The sequence below is a fragment of the Lepidochelys kempii genome, chromosome 11, assembly GCF_965140265.1.
Source record: "Lepidochelys kempii isolate rLepKem1 chromosome 11, rLepKem1.hap2, whole genome shotgun sequence".
NCBI lineage: Eukaryota > Metazoa > Chordata > Testudines > Cheloniidae > Lepidochelys > Lepidochelys kempii.
In genome coordinates this window covers 68,513,086-68,531,974 of record NC_133266.1, presented here as the reverse complement: position 1 = coordinate 68,531,974, position 18,889 = coordinate 68,513,086, and the positions used below count along the sequence as shown (strand labels likewise).

Genomic DNA, 18,889 nt, shown 5'->3' with positions numbered 1-18,889 from the left:
CAAGTAGCCAGGGTTCTGGGCAGGTTGGTCAGACCACACTGAAGCGCTCTCGGCCATGGAATTGCCCCTCAGGTACTCAGTCTACTAAAGCTGCAGTCACACCTCATGATTAGTATAAACATACACAGTTCTTGCAGGCATATTTCAGAGGCTTATATAAACTGTGCTGTGAAGGGAGAGGGGGCACTTCAATCTCCAGGGCTGTCAAAGCAGCACCAACGTGACCTAGAAGCACTTCAGCTGCAGAAGGCCCACGTAGTCGGGCTCTCTGTGGATGAACTGTGCAAGCGTGGAGGGTCGGACATCCTTGACCCACGCTGGAGCAGAGTGCAGAGTTTCAGCCTGGTGACTGGAGTAGCAGTTGCTTGCAGCCCTTCTCTTTCCCACCCTCCTCCTAACATCACTTGGGCTATCAGAGCCTGATCCAAAGCCTCCTGAAGTCAAAGGGAGCTATGTGGGTGAAATCTTTCCACTGACTTCACTAACTGCGGCTCTCCAGGCCTTTGCATATGATAACCAATTCAGTAGTCTTGCCCAGGCCTAATGCAGAGACCACCTCCCTAGATGGGGAGAACCTCTCTATTTTTAATAAACAGGAGTACTTGTGGCATCTTAGAGACTCTAAAGTACTCCTGTTCTTTTTGCAGATACAGACTAACACGGCTGCTGCTCTGAAATCTATTTTTAATGAGCAAGTCCAGGACTTCAGTGGCATGGACGTGACAAATGAAGGTGGGAAGCAATACGGATTTAACTGTCCTGAGTTCTTGCTTCTAAATATGCTACCTAAATAATAACACAGAGACATTTAATCCTGACCTTGGTGCACACAGCTACAGGAAATTCCCATTAACTTAATGAAAGTTAAGCACCTGCCTGGAGAGGCATAGTCCCTTATTGTTTCATTGTCTTGCAAAGCCTTGTGAGTCTTCAGTCGGTGAGCTGATTGCATGGAACACCTTTCTTTAGTAACACATGATAGTGATGATCCTGTTTAGTTAATGCTGGCTTTTCACAGGAAATCCTATAGAAGCACTGTCTATCTGACGGCTACCTTGTCTCATGAGTCCTTCCTTGCTATTAATGGCTACTGGGTTGTGGTGACACTATTTGAAAGAGTTGCACTTTTGTTTAAACTGCAGCCATCTTTCGATTGGTTGGCATTTCGGCTCCTGTAACTGGGTTTTAGAAGATTATTCTGGCAGATCTAATTCCTGAATAAGTGAGTTTTGAATGGAAAATCATTAAAACTTCCCCAAACCCCATCTGAAGGGTACCAACCAAATTAAAATAACATATTACTCAACTGGTGTTAGAGAGAGAGAGACTTTTTTCCCAATATAGTAAGGTCTCGCTCTAGAAAATGGTGAAATCTAGCAAGGCAGAGCTTTCAGCCTAAATGAATTGCTGAGCATTTAATGTAACCTTTGTAAATGGCAGACTGATCAAAAATTGGTTTGGTAGCCTCTTCCATCAAACACAAGAAACGCGTGGTAATCTGTCTCGCTCTGAAGGTGAGCTCTCTGGAAGAGGGGGGCCTTCTCTGGCGGCAGCTGAATGGAGAGAATTGAAGCTCTTAGTGTAGATAATAAATTCTCAAATATTGAAAGCTCCTTGGAGCAGTGACCTGTTTATGAAACACTAACTCTCAGCAATTGCTGGATAGAGGCCAGGCCGGGCAACGCGCCAAATGCCCTCAACTTGGCTTCTGTACCTGGGAGGGTGTGGTGATGGTGGTGGTATAGTGCTGGTTTTTCCCTATCTCTTCCTTCTAAATGTCACGTAGGAGGATACAGCACTATAGGAATATGGGGTCTCTGCGAGTTATGTGGTGTCCCATGTGCCTTCGGGAGTGGGGAATGCATGAAATTTTGTTTGTGTTTTTTTTTTTTTTTAAGACCAGTGGCTGGGATTGTCTTAGCATTTGGAACACAAGGTTTCCGAACCCATTAGGATGGGTTCAGCCCTGTATCCTTCTACAGGAGATAAAATGAGTACTAAATGCTGTGGGCTGATAAGCGGGAGCAATTCCACTGAAGGCAATAGGGTTGTGGCTGCCTTATTCCAGCAGTGAATCTCATCTTATGGGAGACTTTATAATGATACCTTAGAAGCTGAGAACCTGTCTCGTCTGCATGGACACTTAAAACAACCCCTTCTGGCTCGAGCAGGCATTTGCCCCAGCATCCCAACAATACCCCTACTTGTACAGTGTGCTGCATGAGGAGATGCTCCTGCCCTCCACCCCAGAGGTGGCTGCATTTCAGTCACACTATGTAAACCACTTGTGGAGCACTTCCTGGGCTGGGAAAAGGCATTGCTGCTATAAAAGGATGAAGAACAAAATATTTGAGATTCACACCTGGCTTCGTTTCGACCTGACTAACTGAACTTTAAGCGACTGTGATTTAGATCTTGTACTTCTCTGAAGTTGGTCCAAAAAGATGATGATGGCATGGTGCAGAATTTCCTGAGCTGTTCATCTTACATCAGCCCAGTGAGTAACACTTTGCTCACACTTAAGATCAGATCAGGGTGCATAATTGAAATGCAGCTTGAAAACATATTAAAATGTAGCAAGTGTGCTGATTTTAGTTATGACATCTTGGTCCCATTGAAATTAAGAGCAAAACTCCAATTAATCTTAATGGGAGCAGGGTTGCACCTTAAATGAAGTGTTTGGGATATAAAGTAGTGAAGTCCAGAAAGATTTAATTTGGAAATGGCTTTACTGAACACATGCCAGCACTAATCTAGAAATAATGGTGGTGTGCCATCCTTGCCTCTGAAGTTTCTTTCCTTGGCTTGTTTGTTAATTATAGTTTGCAAGAGATCAGGCAACAGGTAGCACAAGGAAAAACAGCTTTCTGGCCTAGTAGAAGCCTAAATAACCTTCCTGTATGGATATTTATGGTAAAGTGTAAAAAAAGATTCTTTACAAGCTAGCAGTCCTATAAAAATAGTTTATAAGGGGCCTTATTCACAGGCAAAATGCCTATAGGGTTATTAACGGCTGTACAGAACAAAAAAATTTTAAAGCACTAAATTTAAGGGAGCAAATAGTATAAATATTAGGTCCCGTCAGCTTGTCCCTCACAAAAATTGAGTAGATTTACTTCTCACCTTTCTGAATCCCCATCTGATATTATTATTTCTTTAAATTTAAGGGGTAATTTGAAAATACCTACAAAAAAGATCTAGTCACTTTGATTAAGAAAACTGAATTAGTGTTACAACAACATCATAATGACCATCCAGCAGGATTACACAACCCTTGCTGGACAGCACACACAAGAAAATGAAACGATCCAATTGCCACCCAGTAAATCAAAACAACAGAAAAGCTCTTTGTATCACTGTAGCACCAAGGGACCCCCCCAACTGGGGGGTGGGAGGGGGAGGAGAACTGTGCTAGCCACTGAGCAATCACCTAGAAAGAGACAGTCCCTGCCCAAAAGAGCTTGCAATCCAAATAGGCCAGCCAAAGGCAGTATTGTTATCCCCATTTTACAGATAGGGAACTGAGGCACAGAGACCAAACGACTTGCCCAGGATCAGAGAGCAGGTCTGTGACAGAGCCAGGAGTGCAGCCCAGTCCTAGGCTAATGCTCCAAACACCAATCCATCCTCCCCCAATGCTACTGAGTACCCAATGTCCTTACTGGTCAGGCATATGCAGGCCTATGCTCTGCTGCCCTATCCGGGGTTTGTATTTATCCAATGTCTTCAGCATCCAGGCTTTGAAGGGTAACACTGTGTCCCTAGCCAGAATAAAGTACCACTGCATTCCAATGACTTTCCCTCATCCGAGGAATGAAAGGAATGGACGCTGCTGGCCCAGGATCTGTTAGAGGGGGTAGGAGAGGCATCCTCTTCGAACCTGCCCCCTCCCAAACTCCATAGGATCCCCATGAGGCAAACTGCATATGGATGGATTCTTGTGCAGGAGGAGGCATTCTCCATAGTGTCACCCCATCTCTGGAAAGCTGGGGATTTTCTACCCGAAGTTAATTATGACCCTTTCTGCATTAAGCTGAGCACTTTCCTGTCCTGCCCTTTCAAATCCTATCAGGAGACAGGTGATGAGGCCAAGGCTCCCCAGGTCTTCAAACTGCTGCCATGAGGGATGGGGAAGGATCTAGGCCTCTCTGCAGATACCCCTGCTCTCCTTAAAGGCCCTGTGATCCCTTGGGGAGTTTCCCTTCAAGACTTGTGATGTCTGCTGGTTGAGACGATGACACCCCTGCTTGTGCTGTGGGCAAGCAAACTGCCTGCTGACGGCAGGGTACCTTGGAAACTTTGTGAGTTTGGGCCTGTGGAATTATCGGAGTATCTCTTGTTCTTTGATGAGCATTTCTGGGGGAAAAGTGTAATTTGGCCTTTAGCCACTGCGATAATATGTATGGAGCATGCAGGCCATGAATAGCGCTTGTGAGAAGTTAATTTTGTACACTGTGCCTAGATCTAGATGATCTTTTATATGCACAACTGGAATTTGTTTGATTTGGGGACTGAAATTTCCTGGCATTTAACAGGCAGAGTACTCTGGCCGTTTGCTAGTGTGAAAAATATTGATGCCACTCCATCCTCCACACCAGCCATTAGACGAAAGCAAGCAATACAAGCAAGCTTGTGCTGTAAAGGGTGTGACAAGAGCAGGCACAGCAAGGTAAAAAAGCTCAAATGACACTATCCTCGGCTTGTACCTTTTGCATCTTAAGCAGACTGCAGGAGCTGCAATGCCTGGAGACAACAGGAATTAAGGATGGAAGGCCAAGCTTCTGGAATTTCCTTGTGTTTTGGCAAGGGCATGAGGTCAAACATGACGTAAACATAGATTTTTGGGTGTGTGTAAATGGGGTTCTATTAAATCTCCCTAGAGGCCCAACCTACTATTGCATTTCTTAAGTAGCTAACTCGGAGCTCAGGTTTAGAAATTTACAGTCCCTGGCTCGCTGAAGTCAGGAGCAGGGTGGGGCAGGAGATCAGAGCCCCTTCTTTGAAGATGACGGGTTGGATCCTGGTCTATGCTGTGATACAGAGTCCCATGGTGAAATCTACAAAGGGTGGGGACACACTACCAGCCCTAAAAAGGAAGGGGAGCTGCTGACTGCTGCCTCGGCTTGTTCTGCAAAGCTGCCAAGGGAGAAAGTAGAGGGGGTCTTTTGTCCCCTGAGACCCTTGCTCCTTTTCCCAGTGACAGCTGCAGGATTTACCAGCCCCTTCTGCACCACCAGTGGAAGTGGCAACAGCTGCCATGGCCAGACTCCCTCTCCTGACGGATAGTTGTGAAACCTGCCACTGGTTATAGGCCTCCTGAAATACTGGGGTCTTATCTGAAGGTGGCCTCTCTGATGTCTACCTATCAAAGAACAAAGGCAGGTTAAGAGGCCCCTGAAGTCTTTGTGTTCATGCCATGGATTGAGTGGTTACATGGGAACTGGCAGCCAAGATAAAACACAAATGTGATGGTCCTACTAAGAACTATACATGTAATCCTCTTAATGACGTGGGCTTTGTAATGATCGGGGTGAGCAGAGAAATCTTGGTGACGTTCATGGAAGCCATAGGCTCTGGGAGCCAGCAGAGAGCAGACTTAATTTCTGCCTCTTTTCTTCTGTTAAATATTCAGTGCTCCTTGCAAATGTGCTCGAGGCTTGAAATAAGCAACAGCTAAAACTTCAACTCTCCTGCCCCAGGGAGCGAATGGTTCCGCGAAGTGCAACTGCTGTAGTGACCACATTCAGAGGAGTCTGACTGTGAGCATCAGAACAGTGTTTACTTGTGATCAGTGCCGGGTGGGATTGAAGTGTCTGGACAAGGCTGTTAGTGAAGTAGTAGTGAATGGGTTTTGTTTTTGGAGGGGAAACCCTTTCTCCCCCCCACCAACCCCCTGTATAAGGATGAGATTAGCTTTCCAAGCTAGTGTAAAAGGGAAACTGGGATGTTGGAGGAAGAAAAGATAAATTATATCTCCGTCTTTGACATTTCCCCCTATTTGATTCAGAAATAGGTTCTGGGAATCGCAAAGCTTTCTCTTCACCCCCTGTGTAAGTCTGGGACCCGGGGGACTGACAGTGCCGCTTTAAGAATTTTTGTAAAGGGATGTTTAATCTGCTTTTTGGGTGCAGTAGGTTTGGGTAGTTTCCCAAGATAAAGGGAGGCCCCTCAGTACTCCAGCTACTACTGCCAACTGTAGCAACGTGCATTGGAGTTGGCTGCTGGCAAATTCTGTCAGCATACAGCAGACTTGAAAGTTCGAGAGCTGTCACTGACGCACACCAGAACCGGTTGACTGGAAGAAGGCCGAACTAATGCTATGGGGCTTTAGAATAGAGTATTTGTAAGGATAAGTCCACTTTTCATGTTGTGCCTTTCCAAAGCAAGGCATTCAGCTGGCTCCTAGCGGTTGTTCTCTAGATGATGGTGGTAGCTATCAGGTGTTTGAATAGGTCAGTGATGGATGTCATGACCTGTTGCATTGTGCAGAAGGATGTTTGTTTGAAAGGTACCCTGTGAATACTTAAGATGCATGGGTTTCCTGTCTCATTCAGAGTACAGCACCTTTAACAGAGCGACACCACCAGGACTGCCTAGACTGAGAGCAGTGAGCACTAGACTCGGTTCTAGGGCCAGGCTGGCACACCTGCTTTTCTATTTCAGGGGCAAAAGTGTTATCAGCTGAGCCGTACAGACCCCACTTACCGAATACACCTGACTATAGAACTTAACTGCCATTCTCCAGATTCAGTCACTGACAACTGCACCTCAATATTCCCCCTTTCAGTAATAACCCTTATGCCTCGTTTGGAGCCACCTTGGCGAGGGACGAGGAGAAGAACCTGTGGAGCACCCCTCATGACATGTCCCACACTGAAGCCGATGATGACAGGATACTGTATAATCTGATTGTCGTCAGGAACCAGCTGGAGAAAGATTCTGAGGTAAGGCTAAAGGACTGTTGTTCACGGATACACAGTCATTGAATAAACACCTGCCACAATTACAAACCAGCCACGAACAGCTGAGAACAAATGTCATCACATATCCCGGTGGTTGGTCATATTAGAGATAAACTTAACCAAAAGGTAAGTCTGGTCATTCTTTGGATACCTTTCAGGTCTGTATGGAACATTATTGCTATGGTAGCTTAGTTGAGTAGCAGTATCAAAGAAGAGGAGGTTATACATGGTGATGTTAAATATAGTCGGGCAGTGCAGATGTTTCTCTAATGAAAGCAAGTGTCCAAAGGACTACATCAAAGAGTTGCTGATGCTTGTATATCTAGGTTGGATTGGAGGTTGTGCATACCATATGGTAAGTATTACTCTGGGGAAAGAGAATTCTACTTATTTTCCCCCTGTACTAAATTTGGTAAGAGGTGAAGCAGGGAAGCCTTTCTATTCCCTGGTCAAAGAGCGGTCTCTGTGATACATTTCCTATACCAGCACGCACACTTAAGGCTCTTTCAGACTTCTATTAAATTAAACCACTACCTACATAGACCAAGTAACTTCTTTCTCTTGTCCATGCAGACATTCAAAGAGTCCCCGCCCCAAAGAGCTTACCATGTGTTTCTACAGTTTCTAGTACACTGGGATCTGTATCCTGGCTGGGTCCCCTCAGATGTTACTATGGGTAGCTCTACACTGAGGGGAGAGGAGCGGGGAAGAGCTGTGGTACCAAATCTTAGCACCCGGGCGCTCGCGGGGCTCATGCTATAGGGCTAGAAATAGCAGTGCAGATGTTTGGGCTCAGGCTGGAGACTCCCCCTCACTGGGTCCCAAGTCCAAATGTCTAAACTGCTGTTTCTAGGCCTGTAGCATGAGCCTGAGTCAGTTGACCCAGATGCTGAGACTTTCTGCTGTGGGAATTTTTTTTTTCTCCTCTCTCCCTCCCCCCAGTGGACATACCCTATAATACTTTGTAGTTGTAGAAGCAGCAGTGGCTGTTCTGATCTCTGGATAAGACACCTTTGACATAAGCTGTGCCTGCATCCTGAACTACGATTCTCCAGAGAGCAGTTCTTTTGGAGGGTCACAGGATTTAACTTCCTGCTTGATAGTTCACATTGCCATTATTAGATGCTTCTATGCCTTATTAGCATATGCTGGCCTTTGCATGTTCAAAGCTGCTTTCGCTATTCCCTTCCCTCGTGTTACTACCACACCACAAACCTGACATTTCCACAAGAATGGTCCTGTCCTTGTGCTGAACCTGAACTGCAATAGCTTGTCAAGTCAAATATTTGTGTAATCAGAATATGGTAATGATCAAGTACAGAAGAACTTGTGCAGCTGGTTAGGATAGTGGGGGGGGGAAATTGTCATCATTATATAAACTATATTTTATAGGCCTGATTTATTTCCCTAATTGACTTCATGTGTGTGACATTAGTGACCTGGAGCATGGATTGAAACAGGCTGTAGAAAATACTCTTTTAAAATGAAATTGACACATCCCTTTTTGGACAGCTATTACAACTGTGAAATGTTTGCAGGAAAACTGGATAGTGCATAATTTCATTATGATCCCATGAAAATGACCTAATTTGATAACGTCTGCAATGTAATTATTTTTCTTTTTTCTAGGAATTAGTGAATTTTAGTGAATCTAGGAATTATAAGTGAAAATGAGCCAGTTTTTTTAATGAATCCTTATACTTTTGACATTTAGTTGAAATGAGAGAATATAATTTGTCATGAAGTGGGCTTTTGGGGTAGTTAGTGTTTAGATGTTTTGGAGGGTTGGGGGAAATTCATACCTGGGCTAAATTATGGGAAACAAAATTGCAACACAATTCTCATGACTACACATGACCCTTATTGGTATAGAAACTATAACTTTTCTCATGCTCTTAGGTTCATGACCACAAGTTTCTTAATGAAAAGATCCCCATTAGTTTCAATTGACTTCAATGGGCCACAGTTTGGATCAGTCCCTAAATTATTGCTCAGGAATGTGGGTGCTTTAAGCTAATATGATGTGAAGAAACGTAGCTGAGTTAGTGGCTTGTGACTTGTGTCCTCACTTGTTAAATATTTAATTTATTCTGGATTAGAGCAGTCCTTTAATCTGATGATTATAAGCTAGAACTACTTCCTGATGACTGACTATGAAAGCCATTAGTTGTTATGTAACAGCATCATAACTATAATGTCTCTGTCTTTAATGTATTGATCCTTACAATAGAAGGTAGAACAGGGCTGTTATCCCTATTGTACAGATGGGAAACTGAGGCACAGAGACTAAGTGAGATGCCCAAGGTGTCACAGGAAGCCAATGGCAGAGCAGGGAATTCCCTACCTGAGCACCTCACTGACTGGACTGCCCTTCTAGTGAAAGACTCACATTTACTACAACAGACGTTGGATCAGGCTGCTTGTTCGTCCATTTTTAAAACTCTTACCACTTTGAGTAGTATCTGGAGTGATGGTCAGTGCTGGAAGGCTGGAGGCCTTCACTCTAGGAGATAAACAAACCCCTGGGACACTAGTTTTGTTGTTTCAATCACCAGGTGGAGTTAAGAATTGAGTGTCGGATTTAACTCCTTCAACTTTACTTTTATTAATATTTTGCCCTTAACATTACTTACTCTGACTGTGACTGAAGTTTTTGTGAGCTGAAATCTTAATAGATCTTTATTCTGGAGTTTTGTAACTAGCATGGTTTTAAAATTTATTTTGTAGCCTTATTTTGTTAAAGAGGAAGAACATTAATATCAAGGGTTGAAGGTCAAACGATGTTTCCTGGCCTGTGTGTAGGAAAGGGAAGAATTTGTAACATGCATCAGCATAAAGCCTGGTTCTCTCTCTTATTGTGACTTGTTGTCGCCAACACAAAATCAGCTGGAATTCACTGTTGTTGAAGGATCCTCCTTCCTACAAACTAACTAAGCCCTTTTGGTGCTAATGTGAAACTCCCTATTCAGTTGGTCAGAGCTATAGTGGTGTTCATGGTTTATATAATGCAGCATTGCTTGGATTCCTCATGTCTGCTGTTGCCGCTATGCCAAATGGTAGCAGATTTGGGAGCCTTTTGGGTATCTAGATTTTTTTTTTGAATGTAACTAACTTGTTTGCAGTACATGCCAGTCCTTGAACAGAGGTGGTCACAAACAGCACACTGGGAAATCTGTGCTTCAGAAATCTCAGCTCAAACAGTTCCTAGGAAGCAACTCTGCCCCAAGGATCGACTGTTGTTACAGAGATTATGGCAGAGAGGAAACTGTCTTGCTGTTTGCAACAGCTCCTCTAAAGAGAATAATTAACACAGGACATTTATTCAGACCTGCTAAGAACATGTGAGACTGGGTGTAACAGTGCCATGTGGTGACACCTACCTAACAATATGATCACTTTTTTGCTCTTTCTAAAGACAGAGTTACACTGAAGTCTCTGGGAGCTTTACTGGAGTACTGAGTGCTGAGTCTACCCCTTTGACTATATTCATGTTTTGAATCACAATGTTCATCACACTTTGTTTTTAATCACTTTATTTATGCAAACAATAAAAAAAAAATCCTGACTGAATTCCTGTGAGGAATGCAGGCTCCTTCACAATAGTCCTTTCTGGCCTTGGGATCTACTATCTAGTTTGACCTACTGTACAGTACAGGCTGTAGAATTTCCCCAAGATATCTGCTCTAGGAGTTTTTTTTCTAAAACGTCCACTCTGGATTTAAAAGCAGTCAGTGATGGAGAATCCACCAGGATCCCTTTTAAATTGTTCCAGCGGTTAATTACAGCCCTGTTAGGTCATTCCCAGAAGTGCATCCTTTCTGAAGCAGTACTTCTGAGACTGAAGCAACAAGTCAGTTTCCTGGAATGTGATGTACCAAGACAGAGTAATCGTGATGGAAGATCGGATATGGTGCGCTTACTCTGTGAATCTCCATATGATTCATACAAGAAGCTGTCTTTTAAAGATGGGGAAACTGAGTCACAAGGAAGTGAAATGTTTTGCCCTGCATTGTGCAGATTAGTGGTAGAGCCAGCAGTAGAATCCAAAGATCTGTATATGCTACAGAGACTATACTGGCAGAGGTTGATCCTGGAACCTCTGCCTGTTGATTGTGATCTCCGGGCTGCTGCCTGCCCTGGCCCCACATCACTCCCGGAAGCGTCTGGCTGCTAGCACGTCTCTGCAGCCCCTGGGGTGGGGAGGGGGAAGCTCTGCGCACTGTCCCTGCAGCTTCCATTGGCTGGGAGCTGCAGGGGTGGGCAGCGCATGGAGACCCGCTGCCTCCCCCCGGACTGTGGAGATGTGCCAGCAGCCAGATGTTTCTGGGAGCGGCGTGGGGCCATGGCTGAGCCCCACTGCCCCGTAGCCAGGAGCCGCCTGTGGTAAGCACCTCCCAACCGGAGACTACACCTCGCTCCCCAGGCTGGAACCCCTTCCTACATGCAAACTTCCTCCCAGAGCCCGTACCCCCTCCCACACCCCATCGCTCTGCCCCAGCCTGGAACCCCCCCCTGCACCAAACTCCCTCCTAGAGCTTGCACCCCTCGCTCCTGCACCCCAACCACCTGCCCCAGGCTCAGCCAATGCACACCCCACAGTTGAGAATGTTGCACTGATTTGTGACAGTCCCTGAAGGGTTTTAGATCTATAAGCCACAAATGACACTAATAAAAAGTGAAACTCATGAAGTGACCACTGGATTCTATGAGATTAGGTGCAGTGTGACCATATGACCCCTGCATTCAAACCCCATCCCAGAGCTTGCACCCTAACCCCTTTCCCCAGGCTCAGCCCGGAGCCCCCTCCCACACTCTGAACCCCTCAGTCCCAGCCCAGATCCTGCCCCCCTTCCTGCACCCCAATCCCCTGCCCCAGCCCAGTGAAAGTGAGGGAGGAGGGGGGAATGGAGGGAGCGGGGCCTCAGGGAAGGGGCGGGGTAGATCCTGGGTTGACTTTTTTTATGCACAAGATCACTTTTTGAATTTAAGATCATCTTGTGGAGATCACTGGTGTAGATGCAGCCTACATAGACAGAATGGGGTTTTTCCATCAATACAGAAATGCCACCTCCTTGAACAAAGCCATCTTCTGTGGACGGAAGCCATCTTCTGTTGATGTAGCTGTCTGTATGCTGGGAGTTACATCTGCGTAGCTATGCTGGTCCAGGGTGTGGGTTTTTCATACTCCTGACTGCAGGGGTGAAAGTAATATTTAAACTCTTTCCGGTACAGGGGCCTGGCTCTGGGCCCCCGGGAGGGGTGGGGCCTCAGGCGGAAGGGGCGGGGTTGGGGTCAGCCAGCCCAGCCCATCCACAGAGCCTGGCCCACACCGCCCAGGGCTCCAGCGGCGATTTAAAAGGGCCTGGGGCTCCGGCCGCTGCTGTGGTGGTGGCAGCCAGGAGCCCCGGGCCCTTTTAAATCACTGGCTCTGGGGTAGCTGCCCCTTTTGTGCCCCCTTCCCCTGCTGTCAGCGGCCCTGCTGGTAGGGTCCCTACCGGCAGGGCCGCCAACAGGGGGGCCAAAAGGGGCAGCGATGTTAAAGTGCTGCCACGGCAGCGCTTAAATGTTGGCTGCGTACAGGCTGGTACCCGCTTCTTACTGATATGCCGTACTGGCCCGTACTGGCCCGTACTGGCCCGTACTGGCCCGTACTGGCCCGTACTGGCCCGTACTGGCCCGTACTGGCCCGTACTGGCCCGTACTGGCCCGTACTGGCCCGTACTGGCCCGTACTGGCCCGTACTGGCCTACTTTCACCCCTGCCTGACGGACGTAGCTAAGTGGATAGAACCTCTCTGTAGATTGGGCGTAAGTTTCTTGAGTCCCAGTCCAAAGCCTCTGAGATGTTCACACAGCGCTTTTTTGCAAACTTGGGTTAGCTCCTGTGGGTTAAAACAGCAGTGAAGAGCCAGCAACTCAGGTTAGCAGCTTGAGTGAAAGCCTATAGGAGAATTTGGGGTTGAACTCAAGCTGCTAATCTGTGTTGGAGTTGCCATGTCTTCACTGCTATTGTAACAGGAGTTACGAACACACTTTTTTTTTTTTTTTTTGCAGTGTAGACATGCTCTTTAAATCCTGTATCTTAACACATCTTTCTTGTTTTCATATTTTCACTTCAGAGAACTCTGTACTATGTCAGTTTATTGACATCTATATAACTCAGAACAAAAAATGTGTGTTTGGTAACAATTGGAAACACCCTAAGGAATTGGAGACTCTGTGGCTGCTTCTGATTCCGGCTCCTTCTGACAGACCAGAAAAACTTGGCTTGAGAGCCCAACATTTCTGTACTCTGTGCAGTAATCACATCTTACCCCAGCGAACATTTTACAATTAGGCCGAACAGCTTCACCCTCTTCTAATGAGAGCTCAGCCCTATGAGAGAAGCAAAGGTTTGAATTGCAACACATAATGGCCTGTAAATGCTAAACATAATCTTCTTTGGGGAGCTGTTAAATTATCACTCTCCAGATGAGTGAATACGGCTCTGCTCTTCAGCTGCAGTCTGAGCAGAATAGTTCCCACAGAGAGACCTTATGGAAGCTGCAAAGGAGATGATGCTGTCTCTGCTAGGAATGAGCAAGGTTCACATGCTGGACTGCTTGTGATCTCTCCCATGATCTGATTGTCACTGAGACTTCAGGTTTTGTGTTCTGCTGGTGTCAAATCAGTGTTAGTGAGAGGAGAATTCTCTTCTATTTCTAGGTTCTGATTCAGCAAAGCACTTAAACGTGCTTAAGTACCAATAACTTAACTGGACGTCCTTATGTGCTCTACAGAACTGGTACCCACATGTCCTTGTCTTCCTTAAGGACCTACTAGTACAAGCGTTTAGGGAAAGGGCCATATTCCACCACAGAGTTATTGGGCCCAATTCATGTGCTTGGTATCCACACGGAACTCTGATTTTTTTTTTTCAGTGCAAAAAATGTGGTGTGGGGTTTTTTTTGTTTTTGTTTTTTTTATAGCAGCAGAGCTAACCTGCATTAGCTATCCCACCTGAACAGGGTTTCTCCCATAGACAGTTACTGCCTCCTGGGGAGGGGGATTAACTATGGTGACAGGAGAAGCTCTCCCACTGGTGCAGCAGCATCTTCGCTGATACGGTGCAGCTGTGCCATACGTGAAGACAATCACATGGTGGTGGTGATAACGGAAGTTCTGAATAACAGCAGGGTAAAGTTCTGGCCCATAATGACTTGATTAAAATAAGTCATTTTATTTATTGGGGGGAGGGATAGCTCAGTGGTTTGAGCATTGGCCTTCTAAACCCAGGGTTGTGAGTTCAATCCTTGAGGGGGCCATTTAGGGATCTGGGGCAAAAATTGGGAATTGGTCCTGCTTTGAGCGGGGGGTTGGACTAGATGACCTCCTGAGGTCCCTTCCAACCCTGATATTCTATGATAAGTATTTATAAACAGAAGCATCTGTAGTCTCTCTATTTGAGCCCACCCTTGGGATATAAATAAATTCTAAGGTTGTGACTTGTCTGAAACAAATTTTGGTACCATGAGAGCCTTGTAATTTGGGCACAAAAAGGGTCGTCTTAGCTCACGTGCCTGTAAAATGTTTTCACTGGCAGTCTTTAAATCAAGAGTGGATGTCTGAGGTACAGCATGGCTTCTAGAAAATAAGTTATGGTCTTGATGCTGGAACCACTTGGAGAAATTCTGTGGCCGGTGTTATGCAAGTGGTCAAGCTAGCTGATGTAATGGTCACCACTGGCCTTAGAATCTGACTCTCAATGCACAGTGCTGTAAATCTTCATTCCTATGCCGTTGTGCACTATAGATAACTTACAGTGCTCCACAGTATACCTGTAAATAAATAAAATTGAGGTATGTGTGCTAAAGTTAATTTGGTGATGGATTATCTTGCACGTTAATGAGTAATTCGTAATGAATCTCCTAGCAGCTATGGAGCAGTGTGATCTAGTGGATAGGGCCTTGGACTGTGAGTCCGGGACAGGGGTCATATTTCCAAATATGCTACTTAACTGCTATTTGAGGCTGGGTTGGTCACGTCCCTAATTTGTGTCTCCACTTCCTTACCATTAAAATAGGGGTGACAATAAGTTGGCTTCCTTTGTGAAGTGCTCTGAGATCTACAACTCAGAGCACAATGATCATGTTTATTAAGTTACTGGAGAAAGCAACTGAAATGCAGAAATCAAGAGAGCTCTGTACTCAGTTCTGGCAAAGATGGGGGTTGAGCGGTATGCAGAGACTCCGGAAGGTGGGAGTAAATTAGAAATGGTCGGCATGTTGGGACAGAGCACCTCTTTCCTGTTGTATTGTGTTAAACCATGTCTCGTATAGCATAGTCATCCAAGCTATGAGAGAGGTTTACCACGTGCCTCCTAAAAGATTCAGAAACAGGATCTTTCATTTGTACAACTCTAAGGGCTTGTCTCTACAGGGACATCCAGAAAATTAAACCAAGTTAACTAAAGGTGTGAATGGAAAGTGGATTAGTTAAACTGCATTAAATCCCCATGTGGACACACTTATTCAGAATTAAAGTGGCTTTAATTTGGTTTGCCTTAATTCACTTTAAAATAAAAGGAATTAAAGACTCTCTTTAGTTCTGAGTGAGGGTATTCACATGGGGTTTAATGCGGTTTAACTACTCTACTTCAAATTCGCACATTTTAGTTAATTTGGATTAACTTTCCTGGAAGTGGAGACAAGCCCATATACACTGCAAGATGGGAGGAGAAAGTTACCCTTTAAATGACCCCAATATTGATGATTTGTAAGTGTAGTTCCTTGAGTGCTGTTGTTGCATAGATGTGAGCATGTGTCACAAGCCAGCTCTCCTCCATTTAGCCTGTGTCCACTTGACTAATGTGGATACTTCCAGCCAAAGAACTTTCACTCAGTGGGGAATCTGCCTATTCTGAATAACAGCAGGGTAAACCCTTTTTAAAATAAACAGGGCCTAAATATCTGCTCTTTAGTAATAATTCCTAGCTTCTATCCAGCACTCTTCATCCATAGATCTCAAAGCATTTTTCAAAGGAGGTCAGTATCATCCCCATTTTACAGATGGGGGAAGGTGAGGTGCAAGGAGATAACCTAGCAGGCCAGTGGCAGAACAGGAAATAGAACTCGGGTCTCCAGAGTGATCTATCCACTGAGCCACACTGCCGTCAATCATATAACACTAAGTTCCGCCAGTAAATCAAACCTGCAAAACAGGCCCTATAACTGTCCCAGAAATATACCCTCAAACTTCCCCCAAACCATGCTTTTTGCAGCATGCCTGGAAATTAATCTAATTCAGGATTATTTAGGGTCAAGGTATAGGGAGATTTTTTATTTTTTTTTCAGAATATGAACATGGATCCAGATTTTGCATCTGATCATGTCTCCAGTGGGCTGAACCACATCACTAGCTCAGAACAACCCCTGAAGGCTGGAGCAGTACAGGTCTGGATTGGTATTTTAAAGCTTGGGCCCACATCTGATAATCTTTAGGTTGTTTGACCTAATTTCCTACGTACAGCTCCTGAGAACAGCGTTGCAAATTAATGTCAAGGGAATAAAGAAACAGCTCTGAGGGAGGATTGCTTTGGTAGCATGAACAAAACCACCTACTAATTAATAAGTTTCCATATCGGGGAAGGTATTTGATAGCATTTGTCTCTATTCTCCTTGGCACAACTTTTTGTTCAACTTCCAGTTCTGTGCCAGTCTGGCTCATACTGAATGCTTAGGATTTCCCCACTTCAATCTGGCATTTAAAGTACTTAATACATTGCACTGATTCCATGGAACTTTTCCAGGTAAATGTTTGAACAGCTGAGTGTTCAGATCAGCAAGGCAGGCTGGTGTGTGTGTCTAACACAGAACGCACAAGCCATCTGTGATACATGGAATTAGTCATCACTTCCCTTGGAGCTTTCACTGGCCTGAGACTGAGATTTCCAGCAAAGCATTACCAGTCTGATATTGGAACAGTTGCCGCTGTGGATCACTGCCTGGGAGAGACAGGTTGGGAAAAGCGGAGTTGGCCAACTTGACAACTACTTGAATGTGATGTTTTTGCAGTTGTCCTGGTGTCTGCCATCTGGGTGCCCCTGTCTGCCATCTGGGTGTCCTTTGCTACAGTCTAGTGGCAGGTTCTTGTGAAACTTCAACATGTTGCAAAGTCTGGTCCCAGGGCTGCTGACAACCCTTTTGGGCTACTCCTATGAAGGAACAAGTCAAGTCTGAACGAAATGGATTGGCATATTTGAGCAGCATCACAAAACTGCTTGTTACTTCACTGAAGATTGTTGCCAGTGGTGGCGGGATGGCAGAGGTGGAGGAAGCTACATGCTTGTAGTTTGGCCACCACTAGAGCGCTAGGATAGCACAGAAAATTCATGCAAGAAGCCATGGTTACTTCTTGGGGTACTGCAGTCTTTAGAACTGTTTCTATGGAAATTCTTATGCTCACCACTGGTTCTTGTATCTGCCGCTCCTTAGTCTTGCACCAAGGCTTTTCTCTAGTCTTCACGGGCATAGGTCGTACCACGATATGCATGATGGAGAGGAGAAAATTATTTGGCATCTGGGGAACTAAGACTCTGAGAATAAGTAAGATCTGCCCACGATCACGTGGGAAATCTGGGTGAAGCTAGGAATACACTGCAGATGAGTGCTTTGACCATAAATCCATCCTGTCTCTTTTGTGGTGATGTCATTTCCCTGGTTGAAGCACACTTACCACGTGTAATAACAATGAGCATTGTGGCACACCAGGCAGTATGTACTTGTGTAGCTGAATATTAACTTGGAACATTATCTGTAAGAACAGATTGTTTAATAAATGGATTTATTGATCTCCATTATCCAACTCAGCCATTAAAGGTGACCCACAAAAGGGGGGAAATACTTTTGATACTTCTATAGGATTGATAAAATATCAGTAGGGTCTTTTTAAAAATTTCCCCTGCTTATGACATTAAACATTCAGGTTCCACCCGCCCTGGAAGACTGACTGGTGAACTAGTGAAATGACAACATACTGAATCATGAAAGTAAGCTCTGCAGCTAAGAGTGAGGATTTTTAGATTGCTTTAAAATGTTTGGGTTTCTTTTGCTAACACCTATATAACATCAATGTCCAATTAACATTTGGGAGAAAGGGCATCTGTGTTAAAGATCACCATGGATGAATATTCCGTTAAGGTATGAGAGCTCACAGCTCTGACACATCTAGTATAGAATCAACCAAACCTGGACTGACCAAAGTCAACATTCCTGATATTTCTGATGGTTCGTCTGTACTGTTTCTCTCCCAGTGAGGTGGTGAGTCACTCAAGGGATCAGATCTTCAGCTGGTAAATTGCTATAGGTCCACTGAAGTCAAGGCCATGTGTTCGGATGCTGAATTTTCTCATTCAATAAGAATCCGGAAGCAAATTCCCCCCTCTCTTCCCCCCCCCCCGCCAAAGTGAGACTATTTTCATTAATATCTGCTTTCTGAAGGGCTGTATCATTGTGCGAGTAGCAGAACAAGAAGGGTTTGCTTGCTGCCATTTGTGAGGTTCCCTATACCATTTTGTAGGAATACTACTACTCAGCCTGAGCGGTACAAGGATCAGTTAGTCAATGTTTCTGCAGAACATTGAACTAAGTAGTAGAAACAGAGGCACAGAGATGAAGTTCCTTGTGTAGTGTGGCACAGCTGGGATGAGAACTCTGGACTTGGGAGAGCTGTGCAAAGCGTTTTCAGCTTGGGCATGAGAACCTTCTCTCCTTTTCAGGGGCTTCTGGTGCGCTCAGACCACGCTTCTGCAAAGCTTTGCAGAAGTTCAGACATGTTCCTTTTGGAGCCTGTCCTTCTTTAAAGCTTCCCCAGCTATTGTGGGGACAGCTGCAGTTGTGTATGGTGGCTGCAGCCTGTTGTTGGGTACTCTGAGTCAGAAAGTTGCAGGGA

General features: G+C 45.1%; 1 protein-coding gene across 1 annotated transcript in view; it reads left to right on the top strand.

Annotated features, from left to right (window-relative positions):
* Window positions 1-18,889, top strand: part of MREG (melanoregulin) — a 44,178-nt gene that overhangs the window by 6,524 nt on the left and 18,765 nt on the right. Inside the window, exon 2 of the mRNA XM_073306746.1 lies at window positions 6,788-6,944. Within this exon, the coding sequence (XP_073162847.1) occupies window positions 6,788-6,944 (157 nt within the window). The remainder of the gene's footprint in view (window positions 1-6,787; window positions 6,945-18,889) is intronic.